The following is a 27,811-nucleotide window of genomic DNA, read 5'->3' on the forward strand; positions in this document are numbered from 1 at the left end:
GCATACTTCAAGATGAGAGTTATGCACGTCAAACGCACTTAACAACGACAGAATTTACGGTAATACTTTTTATGGGGCATCTGCTTCCATGGAGACAGGTACACATTCACGTTCATGAGTTGTGCAATTCTTTGTAAATTCGAATTGGCATAAGACTTTGAGGAATCTTCACAGCTGGTGACATTCATATCAGTAGCGACAAGCACTTGGCTTCTCAAGTTCAATTATTTATCCCTCCCCGAATATACCCGGTCGACCGATGTTTTTTGGAATGCCTTAGCTAATATTACGCTATTTTTACGTGAGGAAGTCACATTCATCCGGTCCATCCATCTCCTTGTCTTCGGTTTCCGGGTCAGATTCCCTCGGGAGGCAGCATTTTTTTTAGCGAAACCCCAATTCCAGTACATTACGAGTACACCGTCCTCTGGACAGGACACTAAAACTAAGATTCTATTGGTCTTCGCTGTTATTGATAGTTAAATAAATTTCGGTACCCTTCTTTGCGTCTTTATCTTCTATTTGCAATGGCATAATTACCTTTATCGCCGAAAAATTCACCCCCGTCGCCACACGTCCCCAATAACTACACTATCATCTGACCAGTCGGACCGTGCATACGTCGTTCATCAACAACGAGTCACTTTGTCCAGGATGTCACTTTCAACCTTAAACTAGTGAAATGGCCACAATATGTCCCGGATATTTCTCTATAGGTGGCAATATTTTCTGAAGTTAATTTTTCATGCCGCCGCTAAAATTGCTTATCGTGAAACAAAGATTCTACACCAGTAATTTTTTATCGTTTTGGCTGATTTTTCAAGAGTTCATTATTACTATTGAAAAAGAGCAATTCCCACACGAACGCCTACTGCATTGGGAACACCGAAAAGGAATGTGTAGACTCAAAAATACCTACGAGTTACCCTCACTTACGATCTCTTCTGGGTGACACACATACGGAGAATATGTCGACAAGCTAACAAATTATTAGGATTTATTAGAAGAGTACTAGGTAAGTATGATGGAAAGATCAAAGAGAAATGTTATCTGTCGTCGGTTAGACCTCATGTAGAATATGTTGCAAGTACACATATATGGGATCTTCACGAAGTTGGATTGATTGCCGGATTGAATCGCGTGCAGCGCAGAGGCGCTAGATTTGTAGAACGTTGTTATGATTAACTTCCGAGGACGGTATCCAAAATGGCTATGCTAGGAATCACTCACGAAGCGAAGGTTAAATAACAGATTTAAGCTATTGCGTAAATTGGAAGGGCGTCTCTTTAGTAGTGATGTTGAAAATGTATTATTACCCCCATCATAAAGTAGGAGTGATCATGTCAATAAAATTAGAGCGTTTTCAGTGTAGAACAGATAGATTGAATATGTCACTTTTCTCCAAGAACGATAAGGGATCAGAATAACGTTGTCCAACCGCGATAGGGGTAAAAATATTCGGGTCCAAATTAGTCAGGTATGGATTCACCCCCTGCCACACACCCTGGCGGAGGCTTGCAGGGCATATATATAAATAAATTATTACGAAATGCTCACGAGAGAAACCTATCGCAAATGCATTAAAAGCGTCATTGATTTCAATGAGAAACTTTCTGATCAGTTGACTTCAATAAGTTCATAAGAACACTGCCCCAAAGCTGGTGGATTTTCATTAGGGGAACTCCTCCCCACAATCGTCATTTTGCTAATAATTTGGTCTCACCACTCGATTAAGAGAGATAGAGTACGCATTACATGTCTAGAATGAAAATAGGCGAGATTAACACTCGTATTCAACTGACTCGTGCGTATCGATCCATCAGAAACTTGAAAAGACGAAACTCAACTCACTTAGAGGGGGGGGGGGGGGCGGATGTCTCATTCAAAGTTACTCGGAATCTTTAAAATAACTGCCATTTTTTACTGTTTTGTTCACGTAAAACACATCCTTTAAATTTCCATTGCCTGTTCGACCAAACAAGAGGGATAAAACGATTTAAATTTTTGCCGTGCTTAAAAAAAAAAGCCACCAGAACCAGTCCAACTACTAAGATTTCGCTTAGTTAACTCCAGCTAAATGACACAGCATGGAGTAAAGGAAGTTACTTACTTAGTTACTTTAAGCGAATAAAATGTTATGCACAATGTCTTATCGCAATGTCAAATGCATGGCATTAGCTAAATTAATTAACATTTCCTCGCATATTTCTTAGACAATACTGCACTAGGGGCCTATTATTCAAAACGGTTCCTTAAGTAAAGCATACGACTACATTGTTAAGACATTATTGGGGAAATTCAATGAAAATTGTTATGTTTCGCCGGTTAGGCGTCATTTAGAATATACTGCTAGTATATGGGATCCTCAAGAAGTTGGATTGATTGCCGAATTGGATCGCGTGCAGCGTAGAGGAGCTAGAATTGTGATACGTTGTTATAACAAACTGAGTAGTGTATATGTTATGACAAACTGAGTAGTGTATCAAAATTATTAGAGGAGCTTGGCCAGGCTTCACTCACGGAGCGAAGGTTAAACTATAAATCAAATCTCCTGCATAAATTGGAAGGATGTCTCTTAAGCAGTAATGTTGATAAGATTAAGTGGTAGAGCAGATAGATTTAAAATCTCATTTTTCCCACAAACACGATAAAGGATTAGAATAACGTTGCTCTACCGTCCTAGTGGGATAAAAGTATTTCGTGTCAAAATAGTCTGATGTATGAACACCCCCTGCCATCCACCCTGGCGGTGGCTTGCAGGGTACTGTGTAATAAAATAGATAAATACATACATAAATAAAGGAATGGAGACGGTAAATGTTTTCATAGTGAGACTATTTCGAAGTCTTCCCCAAGAGTGTTTTTGTTTGAAGGCCTGGGAGTCATTTTTAACCGACCGCATACATAAAATGGCTCGGGGGCATAAAGGAGACCCTCATACCATAAGGCGCCCCCTGAAACGATCAGCCTGCTGCGATGAAGGCTTCAGGGGTTACGGCCGAGGAGATGCGAGGAAGTTTTCTTTCAAAAGTTCGGTCTCGTGTTATGGACCGTAAATGTGTAAGATCTCCCTCCCACAGCCATGAGACCACAGGATACTAATACTGTGCCTTCGTCATCACGAATTCAAAACCGCGAGTTCATGTTAGGTGCCTCAAACATGAACTGTAAGAGGAGAGAATGTTTAATCAAAATCCTTCAAAAATAAATTCCTTCCTCGATGAACAACCACAAAGTTACACAATGGAAGCATTGTTAATTCAAGATAAACAGCTTCGATAGTAGTTATGGAACGAATACATTACACCCAAATTGTTAGCCAAAACCTCAGAATAAATCAGGCACGATGAGCAACGACGTACTCGTTTGTTTTTTCATTTACAAACCATCAAAAAGGCTTCTCTTTGAGATGAACCCAAGTTAAAGAAAACATGAGACGAAGAATGGGAAAGTAAAATGAACGAAGTCTCCCCACCACGACTTTCTCCCCAATGGCATCCAAGTCACGGCCAGCTGTCGGCCGTCACGTGGGCGCTTGTATAGGGGTGTCGGTCGCTTTACGATGGCCTTAAATTATATAATCGCAGTTAATTATGAAGTGCTCCCAAAAAAGAATGGCAGATTCCGATGAGGCCTATTCCCTCATAACATATTACGAGGCGTAAGCTTGGTTTTGCTTTGAACGTGAAGGGTGCGAGAAAAGAACCGAATACTCTCAACTTCTATCGCCGGAATCTATTGCTAAAATCATAATACTATTCCGTGTGGGCTGATCTGCCGACATACCAGCGTGACGAAGTTATAATTCCCTCTATCAATAATGTGGTTAGTTTGCACTTGGGGGGGGGGGATCAATTGTACCCTAAATGTTTTCAGTCAAAGGTAAATAGACTCTCAACAACACTAATCCATAAATAAACCTAAATTGGAATAATTAGAATATTTGCGGGTGGAAACTACTTGATACGTATATACGAGGTCTGCGCGATAAATGCGCGAACTGGTGCAATATGGCGGCCACCAGTAAGGTAAAAAAAAATCCTTTTACGACTCTAAAACATAAAGAAACACTGACGAGGACCTCCGGATAATAGTTACGAATCGCGATAACATAGTTTCGTCAGGGCGGGCGAGAGGAGTCACCGAACAGCGGTCGTGGAGAGCGGTAAGAAACGACCTCGCCTCGGGCGCACCGCGTCCTCGCGGTCAGAAGTGATTCGACCTGCCCCCTCTAATGCGTGTCGGCAATGGTGACTCATGTAGGGAATGCAGAGGGGGCGGAGAGTCCACCCTTCCCCCTCCCCACCCAGAGAACCATTGTCCCCGTGCTCGAATCGGCTAATTGAGAGCGAAGACAAGCAGCAGCGGTGAGCAACAAAACCACGGGCGTAGGCCGTCGAGGAAACTTGACGACGGCCGAGGGTGCTTCGACGAGGAGGCGCGGGTGTTGAAGGGGAGGATGAATGGAAGCGGTCATCCTGCATATTCTTGTAGAAACACCCATTATAAACTAATCAACGAGTCATTGCTAAACACACACACACACATATATATGTGAGATACGCCTATGCACGGAAACAAGGGATGACAACAAAATTGAAGTAATAAAATACAGCCTAAGCGGTAGTCACAACTGTGGAAGAAAAGCGACACACTATTAGGGAAGAGTAGGGAGAACACAAGTTATTAAAAAGAGCAGGAAATTGTCGACGACAGTTTACGGTTCAAGACTTAAAGAAAAGATTTTGATACCGAGAACACATGCACATGATATTTACTGGATGGCCCCGAGATCTGATTTCTCGAGAAAATACAGGACGACCCTACATTGGAGGGTTGTTCGAGCAAGAAAGGGTAAAGCAGGTTAGATTCTAGGACGAGGTAAAATGTGCACTGGGGGATGTACGGACATAGGTCGAGTGCTATACAGAAAGCCGTTCGAGAGAAGGAAGAATATTACGGCAGCAGGAAAGGGATAGCCTCAGTGAACGGCTGGAAGGGGGTAGCAACTACGTGGAGCTTAAGAGTGAAATTATGCACGGCAAGAAGAGTTAATGCTGTGTGCTTGTATTTCTATCTGCACACCGACAAGACGTGATCATAATGGACATGGCGGCACTGAGGCGCCTTCAAATTGTAGCAATCTCACCTGAGGCAACTTAAGTTCTATCGGAAAAGATTGGACGGCCAAATCTTATATACTCCTCAGAAGCGGCCAACGCCCAAAAGATTTATCAGCGATTTCTGCATGAATGCAAGCCGTCAACATATCTATTCTTTCCCTCAACGGACTGAAAGACCAATAATGAAGGGCTTCCTCACATTTTGGTACCTATTTTTAATTATGATACAAACAAACACTAGCACTCGTATTTGCTGCTGCATTTGGTATTAACTTATAATGTTTATGTCCAATAATGCACGGAGACTAGAAAACCACATGGAGTAGCAGTTCGCTATACACTGAGAATTTTTTACTCCCCTTACGACAGTTTACTGCTCTGTTATTCTCATCGACAATTATATTATAGGTACCACAATGGCAAATAAAACGCCCAATTTGAATCTACTAATGACATTAATGAAATATCTCCTGCGAAATGACATATATTATGTATGTTCTGCAATTTGTACATAAATCTCAATTTTTTAAAAGTTTTTGTGCGAAACTATATAATTTAGATGCGAAATAAGAGTAAAAACCACAAAACTGGAAGTCTAAGTGTGGGAGTGATTATTCCTTATTGACAGTGATACGGAATCACACATTGCAAGGAATTTAAAAGATTTTGAATCGTGATTGATTTTAAGATCTTATAACCCGAATCGTCCAGATCATTATGACAATAATTATTTCATATCTACCAGGCACCACACACGGTCAACGTCGGCCACTCTTTTACGAGATTGAAATCAAGTGCCCGCTGCGCAGTTTGAATTCTTGGTTCCATCGATTACAATATATATTTCCCAACGCGGTGGCATGTACACACATGCTGTGAAGTTTCCAATCTATATGCTGCTGATCTCCATCGAAAGATCGTCAGAATAGTTTTTATGACTTTCCATACATCCCACTGTAGAAATCAAGTCGGTGATGCTTGGGGGATTTATAGGTATTTCCTCGACAACACACAGAATTACCAAAACCAATCAATGTCCCAAATAAAGCGTACACAGTGAATTATAACCAAGATATATATTTACAAAAGTCAGAAATAGGAGTAAGTATCTTTTACGCATTACACTTACACGACCCTGTTATATCCGAAAAGAAAGTCCTCATGCACTCTAGTAATTCATACAAATGACTTCTCCCATGATTGCATGTACCATGTGATCATTAATATTGTTTACACAAAGGAACCTTCAATTAGCAAAAGAAATGAGCGAGCAGACTTGAAATGTAACGAATATAAATTCTGCGAATCGACTTGTGCTTCGTGAGACACGCCCCTCTCCGCGGAGAATCAACCGCCCCTCGAGAGAGGCGTCCGATCGCTGATATCACACACAGCGATGATAGAAATTTGCAAGCATTTCTCCATTTATAAAATAAATAATTACCAAAAGAAAACCTAGGGAATTTACTAAAAAATAACGTTAAGATAAACGATCCGTTTTCTTAATCAGAGAATTGACGAAATATACTTGTGCGATACTTCAATAGTGCAGAATGTTCATCTATTCTCCACTATAGATCTAAATTCGCGAAATATTTATAACTTAAAATATTCTGCCTAATGTTTCTGCATGCCTTAATCACTTGCGAAGATCTCGAATACAATTTTTTCGTGATATTACTCGACGTGAGGGAGACCGAAACCTGGAAGTTCCATTAGCAGGTAATACCTAATAGTCATATCATTTACTTCATTCCATATTGCCTCGAGAGGCATTTCTTTTACCCGTTAGTAGAGTAGCCAAAGTAACAACTGATAACACTAGCATTTTTTGCGACAGTATTTCATTTAATCCCGTCTCTTTCCGTGGAAGCTTTCCCATCCCCCGAAATAGACCACCTATTTCGTTCGCGTACACGACCTGCGGCGTATCCAATGAAAAGTGCAGGCATGACACGGCGAGAACAAATGATCAAATATACAGCAAGTCAAAGAAACTTGAACGAAAAACATCCTTGGAGCTCAAATATTATTAATTCGCGAAAAGGGTTCAGCGACAAAAAACGGAAGACTCATTGAACATTTTTGGCGGGCCCTTTAAGTAAATCAATGCGGAGGTAAAATATCGGCGACAACATTCATCTCTATTAGCTATTGTCTCAGAAAAATGCCACCATTCAGAGAGAAGCAACATCTATGACGTTTAAAGAATTTTAACGTCAATTAATTTTTTTATTGACGCCCCTTTTCAGCCGTAATGTATGGCCCTCCCAACAGTGGACAAACGAAGTTTTTTACTTCGAGTGCTGTTTTTGCTCCAAGGCAGGTGCTCAGGTAGAACAAATCGTAGCAGCAGGTACGTCAAAACGTAGCCCGTCCTCCTCCCCTTCCGTCTCCCCTAGCTTCCGAAACGTTGCCGGCGCCGTCTGGCGTCATCCCTCCCACCCAGCGAACCACTCGCAACCCCACCGCCACCCGAGAGTAACCAACTTCCACGCCGCCTCCCCTCCCACACCCGCCCCTTATCTCCGCCCCTTCCTCAGATCTTCTATTTATATAAGGGAGCGAGCCCCGACGCCTCTTGCCCTCCTCGCGTCTAGGCGCGCGGGGGCAACGCAGAAGCGCCGCCCGAGGGATGAATGACTAAAGCCGTCCGGCAACAGACGCGACACGTCACGCCAACGGTCTTGAACGCAACGCGAAATCACACTCGGAGGAGGATTCAAACCAGAAAGGGAGACGAGTGGGTTACTGGGATTCCTCACAGGCGGTCAAGGGTTCGAATCCGAGTTATCTCACGATAATTAGATTGGCAAGGCTCCACTGGCACCATTTTACTTTGGTTAACGATGGGCAGAACAGAGATATGCATAATTGCACCATTCCTCTATCCTTGAACGGTTGGTTGTATGCCCAGTCGGGAATCGAAGGGAGCTGTACTGGCGTGAAACACGATTGAAAAGAATATCCCAAGGCCAACACAATTGGCAAAATCGTCTAAAGCGATCCTTTCTACATTTTTCAGGGGGAGGCGCGTTGGAACAGAGTGATACAAGCAATCTGGGCAACTTATTCTGTGCCTTCTCCATAGGTTAACGTACGTTTAATTCAGTCATGAGAAATTAATCCGTCGCGTCTCGCTCCTCCAAAAGTTTCCACCGATTCCATGGATTTACTTGCAAGGTCAGTTTTCACATTCTCCACAGCAAAATTCTTAAAAACGACATATTTTCAGTATTCCCGGACCATTGCATTGAAAGTTCTTTATCGCACTTTCAATACTATCACGCTTGAATAATTTCAATGTGCAGTGCCTAAAAATATTCAACAAAATTAGTTGCCAGGTAAATACAAATAGTTACATATTTCCTAATTCGTCAGGGCATAAATACTTAATTGACAATGGAATTCTTAAAACATTTAAGAGTAAACCATAAAGTTGAATGCCCTAAAACAATTATGTACTCATTTATATACAATCAATGCAATTCTCCAATCATGAGCGCTGACAGGTGGAAATCTGGGGGGGGGGGTTTCAAAGGAAATCCGAATGATAGGCGAGATTTTTTTTAATCGTTATTTTTTCCTTCTTATTCCTTCCCCCAAATACTTTGCTAAGGAATTACAATTTCTTCCAGCGCATTCTGGGAAGTGACTTTAAATGGTTGAAATAAAAAGATATCACAGTATAACTGATGTTGATGAGCACACGGAAAAACGAGTCCCCGTCCCCTCCTGCCCCGTCGCCGACGCCCATGCTGTCGACCGTAGTTTGTTTGTTTGTAATTCTCGGGTGAAAACATTTAACTCGCCGCGGTTAACTTCTGCAAAGTGATGAAGCAGGGCAATGACTGGAACCTCTTCAGATATTGGTATATGTACGAGGGTCATCCGGAAAGTAGTAACCGTTCGTGAAATAAAGACACAAAAGTAAATATTAACAAACATAAAAAATTTTATTTGAAAGAGGATACTTTAAACTACTTCTCAACATAATCTCCAAGCAAATTAAGGCATTTGTCATAACGTGTGACAAGTTTCTGTATTCCTGCTGCATAGTCCTTCGCCGCCAGCTCATTGAGATACAATGTCACTCCTTCTTTAAGTTCTTCATCGCTGTCAAATCTTTTTCCTGCCAAAAAGTCTTTAAGCTTTGTAAAGAGATGAAAATCTGAAGGGGCCAAGTCCGGGCTATACGGTGGATGGCCGATCGTTCCTCACGAATTCGTCAACTGAGCTCACCAGTTGGTCTGTAATGACAGACGGTCTCTCCGAACGCTCATCGTCGTGTGTGTTCCCCCTCCCCATGTTGAAGTTGCGACACCACCGCCGAACAGACGACTCGTCCATTACATTGTCTCCATACACCTCCTTTAATTGGCGATGAATATCACATGGGCGAACGTTTCTTGCATTGAGTAATTTAATCACTGCCCTCACTTCACAACTGGCGGCGTTCTCAATTTTTTTAAACATTGTAAACAATCACAGAAACAACACAGGCAATGCTAGCGTCACGCAACTTGGCTCAGAGAAGGCAGACAAGCCACTGAAGCTATCTGACCTCGTCCAGCGGCTACTCGCGTCGTCAGCACTTCATGCGGCACGAACGGGTACTACTTTCCGGATGACCCTCGTATAATTGTATTAGGAGAAAGTGGAGAATACGCTCGAACTTAAAACTGTAAAAGTACAAAGTAATAGCTTTACCCACAGAATGAAATGTTAAAAATGCGACCGACACGTGAAGCGATGATCATTGCCTCCATATTATTCTCCTCCAAATGTGATTTCGATTCAGTTTCTTTCAGTGGATTCAGTAGAGGGAGGAAGTGAGTGGACTTCCTCGACAGCAGATGAAGGCAAGGAGATATTAGGAATGAGTGGAGAGAGAAAGAGGAATTCTCACAAAATTTGATTATAAATAGTCGCTTGGGACCGCAAAGTAACTACCTTTCCATTTAGTCTTCTTGATTTACAACGAATTCATTCTGAAAGATATAACACAATAATACGATAACTCTTACATACAGAACAATAAAAGTGTCAACAACCATTCAAAAGTTACGCCGCAATATGGATTTTCCAAAAAAATTGTGCCCCGTGGATAAAAAGTGTAAATATCTATTGCCAAATGTCTTCAAATAATGAATTTTGAGCGTAATTACATGACCGAAAGCATTTAAAGTTCTGCCGTAAAGAGACAATTGATTCTATAATTCCGTCAACTGGGTAACTTTCACTGATTTCTCAGAATACATCCTGTAATTAACGCCGCACTGAAATGGAAATTTCAGTTGAGAAGCGGATAACAAAAAGCCAAGGTTGATTATACTTAAGAATCGAAAACAAGTCCACGAATCCTCATTATCATAGTAAAGAAAGCGGAGCGGATAATTCCGATATCTTCCTAATGGACTCGATGCAAAGTGGGGTTGTTCGGATATTAATTTCGGTAGCGAAGAATCAAGAGTCTTATTTTTTTCTTCGCGAGATGATCTCGAAGGACTGTGGACTCAGCGGCACCATTGCGAGTGGTGAAGGCATCAGGAGAGTCGAGCGAAAGCTTAAAAGACGGAAAATACGACGAGTGGCGACGCAAAGAAGACAGAAGGCAGGAATCGATCGATCAGGCGAGCAAATATTTGCATCCGCGATGGATATCACTCAACAATTTTTAGGAGGAGGCGTATGGAACACTCGAGATGATCTCGACGACAAATGAAAAACGAAACTTTTAGCAGCCAACGCTTTTCGCTTCGACGAGCATTTCAAACGAAAACGCAAGAAGAACTTCACCCTAACCTATTTGAGGGACGCAGATGAGCTAGATAGATCGTAAGTCGATAAGAACACATTCATTCACTGTGGACATATATATTCCATGAGCAACAGAGGCAGCACGAGTTATCTGTAAAATATTTAATGCGAAAAAGGAATCTCTGGAATTGAGAAACGTGAAAATATTTTAAGTATCACAAAATGATATTTTTTCACCGTCGTAACAGCATTTTTTTTATCGCGCCCGGAAGTACGAACCTCGCAAACCTCTCCGCCTACGCAAGGATGCACCTCGTAATGTGTACCTGAGGAATGCAGTTTGGAAAATACACATAAACAGACACCCAGGAGGCATCACACTACCGCCAACACGAATGATTCGTAGGAGTGATACCCTAATATCTTACTCGACCGACGTTTAAAGATGTTTATGGATGGTTTATGGACATAATTCCATATCCACGGCCTAGGTTCCCGAAATATTCCCAATCCCTCCCACTAGGTCCATTAACTTGGAAGTTGGAGACACACAAAGTTTGTCCAAGGGTGCGAACCCATCCCACAGAGGGCCTCGCATAACATCATAAAAATAAAAGCATTACACGCCAAGTTTATTTCCAGGACATCGGATTGGCAAGGTGAATAATACTTTCGCAAACTAACCCCCAGAGCACGGGCTGGAATCATACGGGGAGGCATATTTCTGAATGGTGTTCAAAAACAATTGGTGCCGCAAAAAGAAAGTAATTCAAGGGTTTTCCCTCAACAGTCAGACGATAGGGGACACTGATGACCGCTTTCGTTACTAACAGGCACTGCGTATTTGTTCCCGATTACCAAGCAAGTATCTGCACATGTATGCCTCACTCTGAAAGAGTTGATACGCGGCCGGACTCCCCCACCCATTTATATACCCTCAATCTCTCTATTCAAATCACATATGTAACCACAATGGCTTATTCACCTAATATTACACTAACTTCAATAATTCTCAAGTTCATTTCCTCATGACATTAATAATGCTACTCATTCCAAGAACATAAATGATCATTTAAACCGACGAAACCTTGAATCACTTCTACTTTCAATAAATTCGAAATACTTAAAACACGAAGAATTAAATATCCACCGATTTCATGGCAATGTACGTCATTCCCGAAAGTCGCGAAGGCATATGTTAATATATTGTGAACAAAAACCGCGAATATTAAATACATTAATTTCACAACATTACCAGAGACCAATCTTATCATATTCTCCATAAACACTCGCAAATAAGGATGGTATATTTCCTGTAAATATTTCTTAAAAAGCCTTATGAGGCGTGAGACCCTGCCTGGAAGATAGGAATGTGTGCGAATACTGCGACAGATAAAAAAGTAACAAATAAAACGATAAAAGCTGATAGCGGGTAGGAGAAGCGTGGAGGATAAGGGAGAGAGAGAGTAGGCCAGAGGAGAAAATGGAGGAGTACTTAAAAGAAATATCTCCCTCTCTTCTTCACTGCGCCAGCAAGAATCGTTACTTGAAGGGCTTCCCTCTCTCTCTCTCTGCTCCTCATACTTTCTCCATATGGCAAGGTCGCGCGGAGCATTCCCCCTCCCCCTTTCATACCTTCGAAGACGAGTCCTCCCCTCTCTCTTGCAACCCCTACCCACACGCCGTTACGTCACACATTCGCAAAACACGCCGACCTCTCGGGAAATCCATCGCCTCTGCCGCTCTTCTCACTCGGAAGGTCGTCATTCGACTGCGGGATTGCACAATCCATAGATAGAGAACAATTATGGCTTTCCTAGCTCGCAACCACGAAATTTTACTACCCATCGATTTACAGTGGTCCTATCAACAGCATCGTCACCATAAAGAGCCTTTAAACAATGATGAATCTCAGTAGGAGTCATTCTTTCAGCAGTTAAAAATTCGATAACAGCACGCTGTTTAACTCGCGTTGGCATATCTATAGAACACGTCTTCATAATTCCGCTTCTCAAAATACACCGGATGAATGAAACGACCTCAAACCTGCGCATGCGTGTTGAGGGAAAATGTTACTTCCACATGCCACCAGGAGTGCTGCTGAAGGTCATTTTGTTTGCGGTCTATAAGCAGGTGTGCATTAGTTTTCAGCCTACCCTCGTACTATTAAGACCCATAAATAAGTGCTTTTGGGTCTTCGGAGCAGGAAGCTACGATTCATTAATGCACCACATTTAACAGAAAATGTTTACCTAAGAATCATGAACGTTTATTGACTGAAACGGTGTACTTACAAAACAATGGGAGAGAGCTTGAGGTAAGGAGATGCTCTCTTATCCTTCGGAGTTTGGTGAACTTACTGAATAATCTTCAACAAAGATCTTTATATCCCCCGCTCCTTTTATCTGGGAATCTCTCGACGCATTTTAATTTGCAAATTTGAGTATACAAAATCCATTCAAGAATTGCTCCAGTTTTAAACAATAATGAATGAATTTATTACACAGGTTAACTCGTGAGAATATTCTGTCGTTATGTTTCGCACATGGTTACTTCTACGTTCCATTAGGTTAGCCTCAGCACACCATTTATAACATAAATATATTTACCCATATTTTAATATTACTACCTTAATAATCACTGCAGTGATTAATGGCGAAAGAAATAACTTTTTGCGTAGGCACCCGGCTATTTTTCTTGGGAAATGAACGAAAAAAGCTTGTCATTTGGCCTCTTAACGCCCGTTTTTACTCCAAATTCAATACTATATTTCCCTTTTTCGCAGAATTTTCCATTTCTCGGGGGAAGCTAAGCCCCTGGGGGGGGGGGGGTGGTACCTTATCTTCCGATACTCAAAGCACTTTAATTTCAGATGCCCGCTGCTCGCCACGCGCTCCTGTCTTCGCTGGCAATGAACAAATTCGAAATACTCTTTTTAAGCTTCACCACGTCGCTTTAGTTGAAAATTTTGGGAACAAACACTTCAGCGGTTAATACCTGCAGAATCGTATGAAGACTATTTTTGTATCCCCAGAGAAAAACAGCAACATTGAGACATTAATTATTCAACAATTCATATAACATAATATTACAGTTGGGAGATGGAAACTGGGATACTTTCCTTGTTTCACTCTAATCCCCAATCGTCCTTGAAAAGATGCCTCATATTTCATGCTGTGTCCTTTCCCCTTTTCCCGCGAGAAGCGGTCGGCAAGACTAAAAACGCAGTAGGGTGTGGGTGGGATAGAACTTAGGGGCAGATGGGATGGCGACGGGTGAGTCGCAATCTGCTCTTCAAACTGGTGAGATGTCATTCAATCGGTGTCCCTTTGCCCCAAATCCTCCCAGATGGAGAATCTCGTGCAAATGCGCACAAAAGGAGTTTCGAGCCTTCCAAGGATTACACAATGCAAGGCACCTTATGCAATTTGAAAAATGCGAGAAATCCTCTGATACACCCAAGACTTCACCGAAACCTCCCGCACTTCAGCAAGGGATGCATTGAATTCTTAGCTTTGATGAGAGGCCCTAACCCGCCTCAAATGCCACCAGCTCGCGACTCCCCAAGATTAAGGACGCGGAGGATTCGGCAAAAACGCCCTTAAAAGAACTAAATTTAAAAAAAAGGACGTTTCGCGTTCGACATTTTAAACACTCCAAAATACATTGAACATGTTTCCAGGATTCAAAAGCTTGAGCTACGATAAAAATGTAATGCTTGATATGCCAATGCATTCTTAAAAAAATATTCTTGAAAATAGTTAATTGCGTTGTATTTTGGTTATCACTGCCCAAAATAAATAATTGACTGTAGCCAGTGTGTCAACTACCAAAGAATACTAAATTCCAAAGGATGATTTTTTAAATATAATTTCTACCTCAACACATTGAATAGGTTTAAGGGACACTGAATTAAATTAGAATACAATCACCGACGTAGGACATGAACACGATTTTCATTACTGAAGAACGTAAATTACAAAGGAGTACAGTGTTGAAGGAGATTCAGCGCAATCTTACAGTATGGATCAGCATCATGTGCAAATGAGAATAAAAATATAATTACATTTTTCAATCCAATTTAAATGATCATCACTAGCACATTTTTCAAATTAAAAAACGCTTCAATAAATGGCTCTCTTGCCAAACTTGATTCCTGCATTTTAGGTCACACGCGTCGAGGGTTGGAGTCTGGTGTAACATCCATCCCATGTTCTACCATAAGAAGCATATACGTATTACAAAAGAACTACCAAATACATGAAATCACCATAGGGTACTTGCCAGGTTTTGGACCCGCATCGAATAACGAACTTGAGTTTAGCATGAGCAAATTCCAAACACGACATTAATTCGACACGTAATTTACTGCTTTTCAAAGGTTAAAATTCGGGTTTCCCTTCAATTAATTTTGCAAAGATTTGTTTTCAATATTTCCGAGGATTGTAACAATTACGAACTACAAATTGAAATTAGACTCATTTGAAATAAAATATAAATGGAAATTCTACCAAAACGCTGAAATTGTCAGTGATAAAACACGTCAGGAGGAACTAACATCCGAGCGAAAGTGAATGATTCGCTCGGATGGTGAAAAAAGAATAACATCAACTTAGGGTCAATCTAAAATGAGCACACACAAGGAGGTTTTGGCGATCCGAATAGGTTAATTATTAAGTAGTACAATAATATGGAGTAATGTCGGAAATTATTTACCCCAAACCAACACAACAACAATGCGAGAGATCTCCGCCATTTTAGATTTTAACCATCGGCAATCTAGCGAGTAATGTCCCATCTTTCATCCCACATGGTCAAAATTCCTATTTTTGAGCTCCATTCCGAGGATAGAATAAGGAAAACCCTGTCAGTGTAGAGTGGGATTTGAAAGGCGCGAGGAAACCAAGCAGGTGCGGAAAGCTTTCCTTAGTACTTAGTGAAAGAGCTATTTGCATGGTCTGTAATGTGTCTGCCAGCAATCCACCTTAAAGGAGCCAAATTCTATTCGCAGATTCCTCATTCACGGATCCGACTCGGGGAGAGTCGCGACCAGAACCTGTACTTAATTTCACACTCAGTGAACTTCAAACATTAAACACATTCTGATTAAATGTGTACACATCACTAGGAGGAAAGAACTAAATCTATTAATATAGTAACCTCTGGGATTTATACATGCACGTATATGATGACAAAATGTTTGAATTACAGGGAGACAGGCTAGAAATTGAGATGCACGAGTGTCAACGACTGACAGCGTTTTTCCTATACTCTAAATATTTTCATGTCTTTCAGATTTTCCGCTTCATTACTTGGACCCCGTGACTTCGTCGAAAACAATGAATACATGTAGTCTACATGAGAAAGACGAGAAATCTAGTTGAAAATAAATGACTTCCTGTCACATTGCCCCGTTTTCGTAGGATTTTAATTGACGAAAAACATAATTATAATTTCTTAATGGTATTCCAATGCTTCGGAAAACAACTGAAAAATTATGTGTAGTCCAATGCATGCCCCTTAGGAAATGAACAGCTTCGAAAACCTCCATTGGGACGTAATAGTAGCAGCCAATCAAGCAGAACATTAGGAGGGAATTAATACATGACGGGGCAGTTGCCAGGCAAAACTCAACTCAATTATCCACTCACTTATCTATTATTTGAAAGCATAGTCGAAGTGTACGATGTGAACCTCACACTCAGAAACACGCTGTTGTTGACGGTCTTTGGTTCCTGGCTAACGCGTGACCATGTGCGACGATGCCTGATGTGTAACCGAGGACCATAGAAAGCGATATACACGTAAGTAAGCGATTCCACCGCATTGATACTACTAAATGTTGCTTATTTTAAGACTTACCAGTGCTGTATAATTATACATTAACTTCATATTTAGTCATTTACTTAGAAGGTATTGATATAATTTCTCTCCGTATTCTGAAGAACGTGATCTAAGTAATAACACCAGGTAAACAGTAAACAAACCACGGCTGTCAAGGTAACAATTCTTGTGTCCATGAATATTTCAACATTTTAAGGGAAAAGCTAAGAATCAAACAAATTTATTTTGAATTTACTACTATCGCTATAAAGTTTTTTGTTGGCCGTATTAGGTCTTGTTTAACCGTAGATTTTTCTTTAAGCCTTTAAGATCATGTTTTTTCTTTCTGCGGCGTCCCGCATTATGCATACTCCTTAAATATCTTAAGAAGCCTTAAATAAGTTAAACAATTGGAATAAATGTCGTTTTCTTGCAATAAAAATCGAACAAAGTTTCCTTAATATACAAAGATATATGTGTACGATTCAAATACAAAATAAAACATGAAAAGATTTAAAATTAACGTTCTTGAGTGTAAAATGAGTTGATTCCCATGGTCCTACGTCAACATAGGCTAATCGTAGGTAAGTCCATTTCTATTAATTTATCCAAGGTTTAAGAGAACATTTTTGTTCAAAACACACACTTTCCTGCGAGAGAGAGTTGCTGTCGATACTTCGTGAAATTCCATCATAAAATACAGTCCAGATAATACTACGACGCAGTGAAACTAGTCGGCAATAAAAATCCTATATTGTGGAAACCCAAAGTCTTAGTTATCTCCTTTTCGTTATAATTTCCTTTGTTCATATGGTACTTGTCTAGGTAGGCACGGACCACTTACGACTGTACTACGATAAAATTGCAGTTTTCTAGGTCTTTCTCGGTCCCTGGATATTTCCAACCTATCGGCAGGAAACAAAGGGATTGGTATTTTATGTACTCAGTATAAGTAAATGTAAGTGCGTTATTCAATTCATTAGTATGAGACATCGACTCTTTAAACCAGTGTTTCATTACTTTACCGCGAGGTTCACTGCTCATGAAGCAGCAAGTGCCTAACTATTTTATCGTTGCTTCACTAAGTATAATTTCTCATCATTACCCATAGATATCCAGAGAAACTGAGTGCATGGATAGCATTTAAAGGTTGTGCTAAAGAATACAGATAACGATTTGTTGGAACTGGAAGTTTTCATTTATTATCAATCGATAATTTTTCCTGGGTAACTAGGGTAGTGCGACATGGATGTCAATTATCGTCTGTTCTTTTCAATATATTAGGGGATAATCAAGCAAATGTTAGTCAACCGAAGTGTTACAATCATTATTTGGCGCATTACGAACAGAATCAGTGAGATGAAACACAGGAGACGAAATTTTAGCATAAGAATACGAGAGTAATGAAATCATTAGGAAGTGAAAAGGCTAAAGTGAACGTCAAAATTGGGATATATATAAACTAGAACGGGTGGAACAGTTCATCTATTTTAGGAAGTGTTTTGAAGGAGGCCGGGCAATATAGTAGGAATATTAAAAGAAGAATTGAGTTAGGCATGGAAGCGTTTACAAAGAGGCGGGAGTGGATGGCAGGCATCTTAAATAAAGGTGTGAAGAAAATACTAGTGAAAACTGTAATATGGGTCGTAGTTTTGTAGTATGGCTGGGAAACTTGGCAGCTGAGATAAGAGTATAAGCTTAGATTGGCGGCTTTCGAGGTGTGGACGGTGGGATGAATGAAAAACCTTAAAAATGGACGGAAATGAATGCCAAAGATGAAGTTCCAGACATGATCGGAGAAGAGAGACGGCTGTTGAGAGAAATTCAAAGAAAGAACAGAAGGTATTGAAAGACATTGGGATGTGTAAGGCAGTAATGGAGTGGAGGATTCTGGGATATTTAAGGGATGAAAACAATTGATATTTTGGATGAAAATTGAGGAAGGTAGAAGTATTTAGAGCTTAAGCATGAACTGTTTTAGTATACAGTATGAGATTTAAGGGTTCCTGTGTTATGCCAGCTTGGGTTCACACGCGAAGTAGTTTTTAAAGCACCAGTGCCCATCAAAACCTACACTAATCCGCCATAATATGCCAATGATGATGATAATAATAATAATACTTTTCCACCAATGCAAAAAAGAGAAAGGATGAATGACGTAAGGGGAAATCCACACTCCGTGCGTGACATCCCTCACATGTAGGCCAAGATGACTTCACTGTAGGGAGCGTTTGAGCGTTTCTGATTCGGAAAATCAGCGACTCTTTTCTTTCAATGCCACGCAAAACTTCAATTACACTCTTACTGACCTTACATTTACTCAAGGAATAAAATGAGGATGCAGGAATGAAAACTGCTTTCCATCAGAATGGGTAATTCCAATTTATTTTTTGGATTTCACCCGAAAATGGACGTATGGGGCATTAGGTTACAAGACGGGCCAAAACAGCTTTGTTTCCGTTTTCGGAATCCCACTTGTTAGTATCACGTATGGCTATCGTGTACGTAAAAATCAACACGGGACGAGCGTAATTATTTTTATTTGTACATATAATTTACGGTGCTTATATGAGTGTGGTTTAATAGTTAGGTTAAATAAGATTCCTAATTCGAAATCTATTTTCATTCTGAATGCATAAAACTATCAATAGCGGTTATTTCCAATTCCGTTAATTTTTCCTCACGATACCGAAATTAGCTGTAAGCAATTAACATTGGTACCTAAATAATGCATGATCTTAAGTTGATTAATGTACAAAATTACAATTGGGAAGAATATACATTTTGCGTGGAAATGTTAAAATTAATACCTGAACCTACGTATGACGTAACAGTTTACGTATGACGTTACACCAATTACTACAATTTAAAAAAATATCGCAGTTCTATTTTGCCAAATTAAATAAGACCAAAAGTAAATATTATGATTTAGTGACAAAATGGCAGGAGGGTTCGCCTTCAAATCCCTCCAAATGGGAGGCCATGTTCACCAGATTGAACAGGCCGCAAGAATGGGGCCTGTTCCTAGAACAACAAGCCCAGGCGCACATTGGGACTTGTGTCATATCGTGAACAGTTCCTCTCTCTCCCAACAGATGGCGCGATTGAGAGATTCGTCGCGGTAAGGGCCCGCTCACTCCATGGACGGCCGGAGGAAGTTGGGGCCCGGACCCTCCTTCTGGGGATCCCTGCAGAGGAAGGGCATCCTGCCCGGGAGAAGGCCCCCTTCAAAGCAGAGGCCGAGGGCCCTCTCCGCCTTCTTCCTGCTCGCCGCCGCCACCTACTGCTTCATCTTGCTCCAGCAGTACAACCACGAGGCGGCAGGCGACGCATCCCCGGGCCTGGGACTCCGGGAAATGGCCAGCAACGGTACCCGAGAGGGCCTCACGGCCATCGGCGAGGACGCGCTCGTTCAAAAGGCGAGTTTTCTGCACGGTGCTCGGCTATTGAACTCCCCATTCTATAGTTCCTCTGGTCCTTCTCGTTGAAGAGGGCTACATACCGTACATAACCCCTCTGCAAACCCACTTTCAAATTTTTTTTAAGCCCTACTGGAACAGTTTTTCTAACTACGGGTTTGTATTTGCAAACCAGAACAAAACCCCCAAAAAATAACCCATGTTATTAATGACGTGCAAGGAGACATTTTATATATTTAAAAATTTGAGCAACCAGGGAATCCAAAAATTCGCAATCGCTATGAAACGATTTGGAAAACTTATTCAATCCTAGTATTCCTTATAAATGTTTCCATAGGGGGTGACATTATTTTTTTAATAATCCATGGCGTTGGAGTTCACTTCCCTGCAAACCACTTCGAAAAAATTTGGGTGCATGATAATGTGGGTATGCTAATTTGCCCGTAGAATGCTATCCCTGGCGTATGTTACCTTCCTTGTACATTACCATGAAGCTGTGAGTGTTTTCATATATTATTTCCGAATTACGATCGGTATTCCACAAACATTTGACAATCAGAGGCTACTCCCAGTAGTTAGACCATTGCATAAGGCCGAATCATTTATATCCCAAGTATCAAAATAACATTATCTCATGAAACGTTTTTCCTAATTCCTTCATGAAAGTAATCAACGAGCATTATCACAATGAATATTATTTCACTAATATTAACAACTATGTGAAGCCATGAAGTTAATGGTGCACTTTAATAAGAACTCTCCCGAGAACCAATAGTATATTGAATTATCCAGTTCCTTCAGGAATAACGGTATTTTAACTGCACGTCATCTCCTTGACTTAACGAACTAAAACTACTGATAATTAATCATAATTTGGCACATAAAATCTTAAATCCTAATGAGTCGGTAAGATTTCCTCCAGTGAGTGAATATATGAGCGAGCCAATAACTTTTCAATAATTCGCACAGGTAAAACCGCTTTCTATCCTTTCCATTGCTTTTTCTCATCGGCAGACGGCATTAGTTACGTGACTTCGCTTTCCTAGGAAAACCTCCCACCCAAACCTAATAAAAGCTTCCCATTTCCCAAATCTCTGAGGAACGATTTGCGAAAGATGGCCACTGGTTTTGGTTTATCCAACTAGTCAGCACGCATACAAGAATTGGCAACAACAACAGCTCCGTTTGTGCCATCGCTCGTTTTCATCCCCCCCCCTAGATGCCAACTATTAACTACTATTAATCAATCAACAACACTTAACGATTGTCGATGAGCAGAGGAGTTCTCTGTTTTACCATTAACTCAATGGGTCTTTACGTATTCCGTCGCGTGATTCAACGGAAAACGCACGGAAGTATCGTGTGATCACGCACTCGTGAATCACCCGGCACGCTTCCAACCCCTTCCCCTGCGGCCGGCGTCGTCCGTGACGGCGGCGTCTCTCTTTCTCGCCCCGTTAGGCGGACGAGGGCAACCCGGGCGCAGCCGCCGCTTGGCGGACGGGGGCCGACCCGGGGCTCGAGGCCGAGCTGACGAGCAGGCGGGCCAAGGTGTGGGAGGCGTGCAAGGCCCACGGGTTGGTCGGCGAAGATGGCGTCAGCAGAGCCGAGCCGAACGCGTGGGAGTTCTTCGTCGACGACCAACACCACGTCGTCTGGTGCAACGTCTTCAAGGCGGCTAGCTCCTCCTGGATGTACAACTTCAACCTACTGGGTGAGTCGACGGCTGGAGGGGCGGATATGGGATGGGGGGGGCGGAGTACGGAGTTGAATGACGGTTTCAGAGTGGGTGGGGTCGGAAACCCACGGCGATACGAGTGTACTCTTGATACACGCCGCTACACTACGTACACACGTATCTTGAGAGGGAAGGGGAACGGGATGACGAAGGGGGCTTAGGATCAAGTAGGACACCATGGGGAGGGGGGACTTGAAACATTCACCTTTTCGAGCGCATCGAATAGTGCAAATCGAAATAAAATCATAACGGCATACGCGGCAACGTTTACACCATCTTTCTTTTGGCGCCATCCCCCTGACGTAAGAATCGGGACCGATTCACTATAGTGTAATACACACGAGAAAATTAATGAATGAGCAATGTTCCAGATACGAAAGATAAGGAAGTGACGTTAAACCGGATGGGCCAATATTTGGAAAACATTAAATAATAGAATAATACATATACACATATACACACACCCCTCCTCTCCAAGGCACACCATAGTATCTCCAACGTCAGCTGATGTATACATAGTAAACATTAATTACATCATGTGAATTCTCAACGTGACATGTTATTCCTAATTTTTACGTCAATTTTTCAGAACTACACAGACCCCTACTGACACAGCTATGGATTGGATAAGCTTCATATCAAGAACAAAGCTGGCCAACGATTTTTACGACAAACTTAACAATGCTGATTCAATGCTTTTAACTATACTAGGAAGTTGTTTGGAACTGACGTCAATGATTCAACAATTTATTATTTGTCTGCTGGAAAACAATTAGAGGAACTACGAATGTTCTTGATCATCTCTATGATCAACAGCTGCAATTTAATTGTCCTGAAAAAAATGGCCGAACAGTATGAAGATTTGAGGTAAAATATTGAAAACCAACCTGAATTGACGAGAGCTCGAGGTCGGCAACCCTCGGAAAAACGCTACTACACAAGCGCCTGCTAACTGCTCACTTCATGAAGTCGGTCAGTTATCTTTTGAACGATAAAATAACGTGAACTAAAACTCACAAGTGATACAATATGTCCAAGTAGCATAAATGGTTGACGGACCCATGTTCAAAGCACAGATTAAGTCGTAGTTTCCTTCTTCTGTTCAAAATTTGCAATCACTTATCTATGGTTGCATTAATATTTGATACGGCATTTCCCCACTCCGAAATATGCACCCATTTTGATATTTCAAATTCCTTAAATACTGAATTTCTCCGTAAGTATGAGAGACGCCAAGATAGAAAAAAAACCGCAGATTATTTGATACCTAAGCACTTCGACGTAATAAATGATACCAAAGTGAAAAATATTGCAAATGCAAGAACGCCAAGAGATGATCATCCTCCACTATTACCCAGAGAATTAGATGTCGACAACTAAGCATTAATCCAAGACAAATTCTTGATGAAGTTCCTTAATCGAGAATTCATATTCCTCAATCAGAATGGCGCAAAACTTTCCTAGTTACGAGTATAATTTCGAATTGGTCTATCCTAACGAAAAAGGGGAATTTGCACCATTCCGATGATGATAGCAGAATATTTATTTTCACCAGTTTCCACGTTTATACATCAGTAGTCACCATCTACATAGCTATGGATCGTCTACACAGTTAGGCACCGTCTAAACTAACCTTCAGTACGTAGGCAACCTTTAATTTAAAATTGAATCAAATGAGCAATATTGGGATAAAGGTCACCTTATACACTCAGGAGAAGATAGGTGAGTACGACAGGAGGAGGAGGGGGGCAGGGTAGGGGAAAGGGTGCATGCAAGAGTGCCTGTTGGTGTGGGGAGGGTTTGAAGTCAAGGGCACTGCCGTGGTGGCATTACCCACGGGAAAGAGATTGCCAGGATGTGGTAGAGGGGCCATGCAAAATATGCCGAACGGCATGCAGGGTGAAATCGCAATTTGAACCATGCTCGGGGTGTTCAGTTCATGGCCCCCACTCACGGAAGGTCGGCGGTGACCAGCATCTTCCTCTCCCCAAGGGTCAAGGCGAAGCAGGCGGAAGGGGGGAGGGGGGGATGAAGATGCGCCGCCTTGACGTCTCCTCCTTTTCCAAGACGTGACTTAAAATTTCAATTACCTTCCTCATGCCGGCACTAAAGTTTAACCAAGGCTGTGCCATCTTTAAATCGGTGAAAAAATATGAAAGATGGCACAAAGAGCAAATAAAAGTGAAAATCGCCTGATAGTCAATTGTTGGCCTATCAATATTTCACCATTAATCATGTGTACACTCTCTGGTACATCAATCGAACTTAGGATAATCTATTTCATTCAAGGCCAAGCAAGAGAGAATTCACGACTGAATCTTAGCTATTCGGGATATGTAGACGCGGGAACAAGCACAACTTGGATGAAGAACTTTAAACATTTCGGTGAGTTATTATTTTTTTTAATTTCCAAGTAACTTTGTCCGTTGGAAATGGGAGAATATTTTCTTCTGGGTCTGTTTGGGCTCGTATCTTAGACATAACTGAGAAAAACAGCATGAGTGAACGCAATTAATATTTCATCTTCCTCTAACCAAGCGGTGATTCCATCTTTCTTACTTTTTTTCCTCAAACTGCGTTTATAAGCAATAACAATAATTTTTAAGGACGAGGGTACAATAAAATTGTGGTTCATTCACAAGAGTCCCCCGCGATGCCATCATGAATAAATATTGATCTCACTTAGCTGTGCGAATGACTAGGCCTGGGTAGTCTGGTATCGCGTCCGATTGCTAGTCTATAAAGGCTTTAATCCCAACTGGCGCCAACGGAAGACGTCTCCATGGCGTGTGGGGGCGCTTATTAGTAGGATCGACCCATGTGACACTCATAGAGAGGGAGAGACACGGCGGCCAATGTTAAAGGGCACTTATACGGCCAACCTTTCTCAGAAGACAAGAATTATTTACACAACTAAATCAGGAAGAATAAAAAACACGTATCTACACGGGATAGAAGTCTGAATAAAGAAAGGCGAGCTTCCAAAACAAGCAACCTGAAAAAGATACACTCACTCGCGGCATATGGGCACGATTAACTCAATATCTCTCTTCTTAACGGCCTAGAAAAATAGAAGAGGGTAAGCTACAAAAATACTCATAATTCATACATTCGCTAACTTCCGCAGGTACGTACGTGTTTTGACAACCCGCTTGTACGAGAACACAAGAAAGTCGGATTAGTATAATACTTATCCTCTAAGTTCCGACGAGACACACGTAATTTCAAAAAAAATTGACGGGAAACGTAACCTCCCGGTGATTTTCAAAATTCGATAGCAAAAGTAAACTCCTGGAAATCCCAAGATATTTTCCCAACGCAAACAAGAAATTCAAAACACAATTATGCGCTCCGAGTGAGTCGATATCGGAGGTGAGCGAATGAAAAGCGAAAGGATATGATTTGAATGAAAACGATTTCTCAAGATGAAAGGCCGGAAATCCTAGAGAGATAAAAACAGTGATACCACCACAATCTATTCACCTTTTGAACTCGTCTCACGAATGCAGAGCTAACTGGACGACGAATGATAAAAAACACTGTTCTCAATACAAAAACAACCTGAAGGTAGAACTACTTAATTCATACGAGGTCTATCCAATAAATACGCGAACTGGTGCAATCTGGCGGCCATGACGCGTATTCAGCCTCGGCCATCAGCGGCGCTAGTTGCCTGAGACCCAATGAGCAATCTGTGCTTGGCGGATCGTCGAGCTGTACGTATGGTGCCAGTTATGTTAAGTTTCTGTTTGTCCTTGTTTTTACTGTTCGTCGAAATTGGTAATTGACGAATCCACGGAGCAACGAATCAACATCAAGTTTTTTGGTGAAGTGCGGTAAGAATTATCAAGAAATTACTGAAATTTTGAAAGCTGTTTACGGTGATAATGCTCTGAAGAAAACATCGGTTTTCAAGTGGATTAAATCAAATTAAAAAAATCAAGGAAAAGCCGATCGAAAAGCAAAGTCATGCTCCTGGTTTTCTTTGATGTCGAAGGTGCTGTTAATCATGAATATCTTCCTGAAGGACAAACAGTTAATGCTGAGTTCTACCTTACAGTTCTCAAGCGTTTGACAGATCGCGTGCGATCAAATCTGACTCGAGGCGATGGATGAATCCTTCACCATGACAATGCACCTGCACATTCAGCATTGATTGTTCGCCAGTTTCTGAAAAAAAAATTCAAGCAACACCCTTGATCATCCTCCTCATTCGCCAGATCTCGCCTCGCCCCCTGCGACTTTTTCCTATTCCCAAAATGCAAAAATGTGATGAGGGGACATCACTGGGAAGATGTGGACACAATAAAGCAAGAAACGGCGGGCAAACTAAATACCGAGGACTTCTAAGGGTGCTATAAAGAGTGAAAAAGAAGATGGCATAAGTGAATAGCAACGAATGGAGAGTACTTTGAAGGGGACAAAATCGATGTAGAATAAATTTTGCAAAATTAAGTTTTTATGGCATTCCTTCGCGTATTTATTGGACAGACCTCGTATTCCATTGCTCTTTTAAAGAAAAAGTGAACTGGTCGATTAGATTGTGGGGATATGAATTTTTGGCAGTCTACGCACGAACTTCAAACAGCTGCCGTCTAGAACGCCCCAGAAGTTGGGCGAGTTTTTATGTAACGATTTCCCTCCGCACATGATGTATGCATATCGGGGCATCTCGAGTGCCGTAAAAATATTATACACATATAAATCCAAAAATTATATCTCATGTATACAGGCACACATTGTCGGCTGGACGAATTCGCTTACTATCTGAATGAACATGCCTGTGACCTCACGACTGCCGAAGATCTAAAAAGTTGAAGCTCGTTTTTTTTCGGCCAGAGATTTCTCCAAATGGCAAAGCACAAATCACTTTCGTTATATATGGGTTTGAAGACATCTAATGCTTTCGGTTACACGAAATAACAATCTTCAAAAGGCTTGAAACGTTCACTCATGTTTCAGTCAGCAATATTCACAAAATTGTAAAATTAAAACATTTTTATAATACCTCCTATAAATAATGCCCAAATATAAAATATTCAGATGGTAAAAAGTTCCTTCCAAAATTATAATTCATGAATTTATAGCCGTACTTTAAATTTTCGATCGCATTCTTTCTTCTGAGAACCCCTAAAACTCTTTAAACGAAGGATGGAAAGAAGTCGTAAGTGAATGTCTCCTAGAACCTAGTGAAGGAAAAAATGGGTGAACTAGTCAACCTTTTAATTGCAAACGCGGCCCTTTTATTCACAGTCAGTAGTTCCACGAGCTTTATTACTTCCTCGCCATTGTAGTAATCCGGACGCCACTTTTATAGACGGGAGAGCGAACGGCGATACCTCTACAGTCGCCACTAGGCTAAGCATAACGCCATCTCTCGGAGTTTACGACTTCTTGCCCAGAGAATGCTCCTGTACGCAATGAATTCCACGTTCTTTGTGCGCGAATGAGTGCCTTGCTATTATTTAAAGAAATAGACGTTTGCTACGAAAAATGGTATGAATATACTAGACTCCTCCATATGGAGCTGCAGTAAGACCACACCCGGGGTCGGAGATACACCGGCTCATTCGAATATACTATATATCTAAAAAATCTATAAGGGCTAAAAAAAATAAAAACACTTTCGTGTCTGGTGAAATATTTTCCCATAAAAAAGTACATTAATGAATATATATTATTTATTATTGTCGCTACAACGTTCTCGTTTCTACAGGATCATAGATTATTTCGGAAGCCAAAGGTATATTAGAACTCAATTTTATTTTAAATTAAGAATTCGAGAACTTGGCAAGATAAAAGCCACACACACTCTCCTGTCATAGTGATGAAGGTGGTTGGTACTTAGTAGGCTTCAGTGTTGATTAGAAATAAATTCAACACTTCGGGCAGTGCACGCAGACATTGTGGGATATCAACGCAACACCCGGGGACTGCGAAGATCCAAA

General features: G+C 41.2%; 2 protein-coding genes across 7 annotated transcripts in view; one reads left to right on the top strand and one right to left on the bottom strand.

The window, feature by feature from the left end:
• The window catches only part of MICU1 (Mitochondrial calcium uptake 1), a 125,240-nt gene that overhangs the window by 48,897 nt on the left and 48,532 nt on the right, over positions 1-27,811 (bottom strand). The window lies entirely within an intron of this gene.
• LOC139700907 (carbohydrate sulfotransferase 11-like) overlaps positions 1-27,811 on the top strand; it is a 66,994-nt gene that overhangs the window by 27,245 nt on the left and 11,938 nt on the right. The window contains exons 2-3 of the mRNA XM_071599361.1: positions 19,802-20,125; positions 21,587-21,839. Coding sequence (XP_071455462.1) covers positions 19,847-20,125; positions 21,587-21,839 — 532 coding nt within the window. The 5' untranslated portion in view covers positions 19,802-19,846. The remainder of the gene's footprint in view (positions 1-19,801; positions 20,126-21,586; positions 21,840-27,811) is intronic.

This window comes from Hetaerina americana, unplaced genomic scaffold (assembly GCF_022747635.1).
Source record: "Hetaerina americana unplaced genomic scaffold, ioHetAmer1.1.p SCAF_11, whole genome shotgun sequence".
NCBI lineage: Eukaryota > Metazoa > Arthropoda > Insecta > Odonata > Calopterygidae > Hetaerina > Hetaerina americana.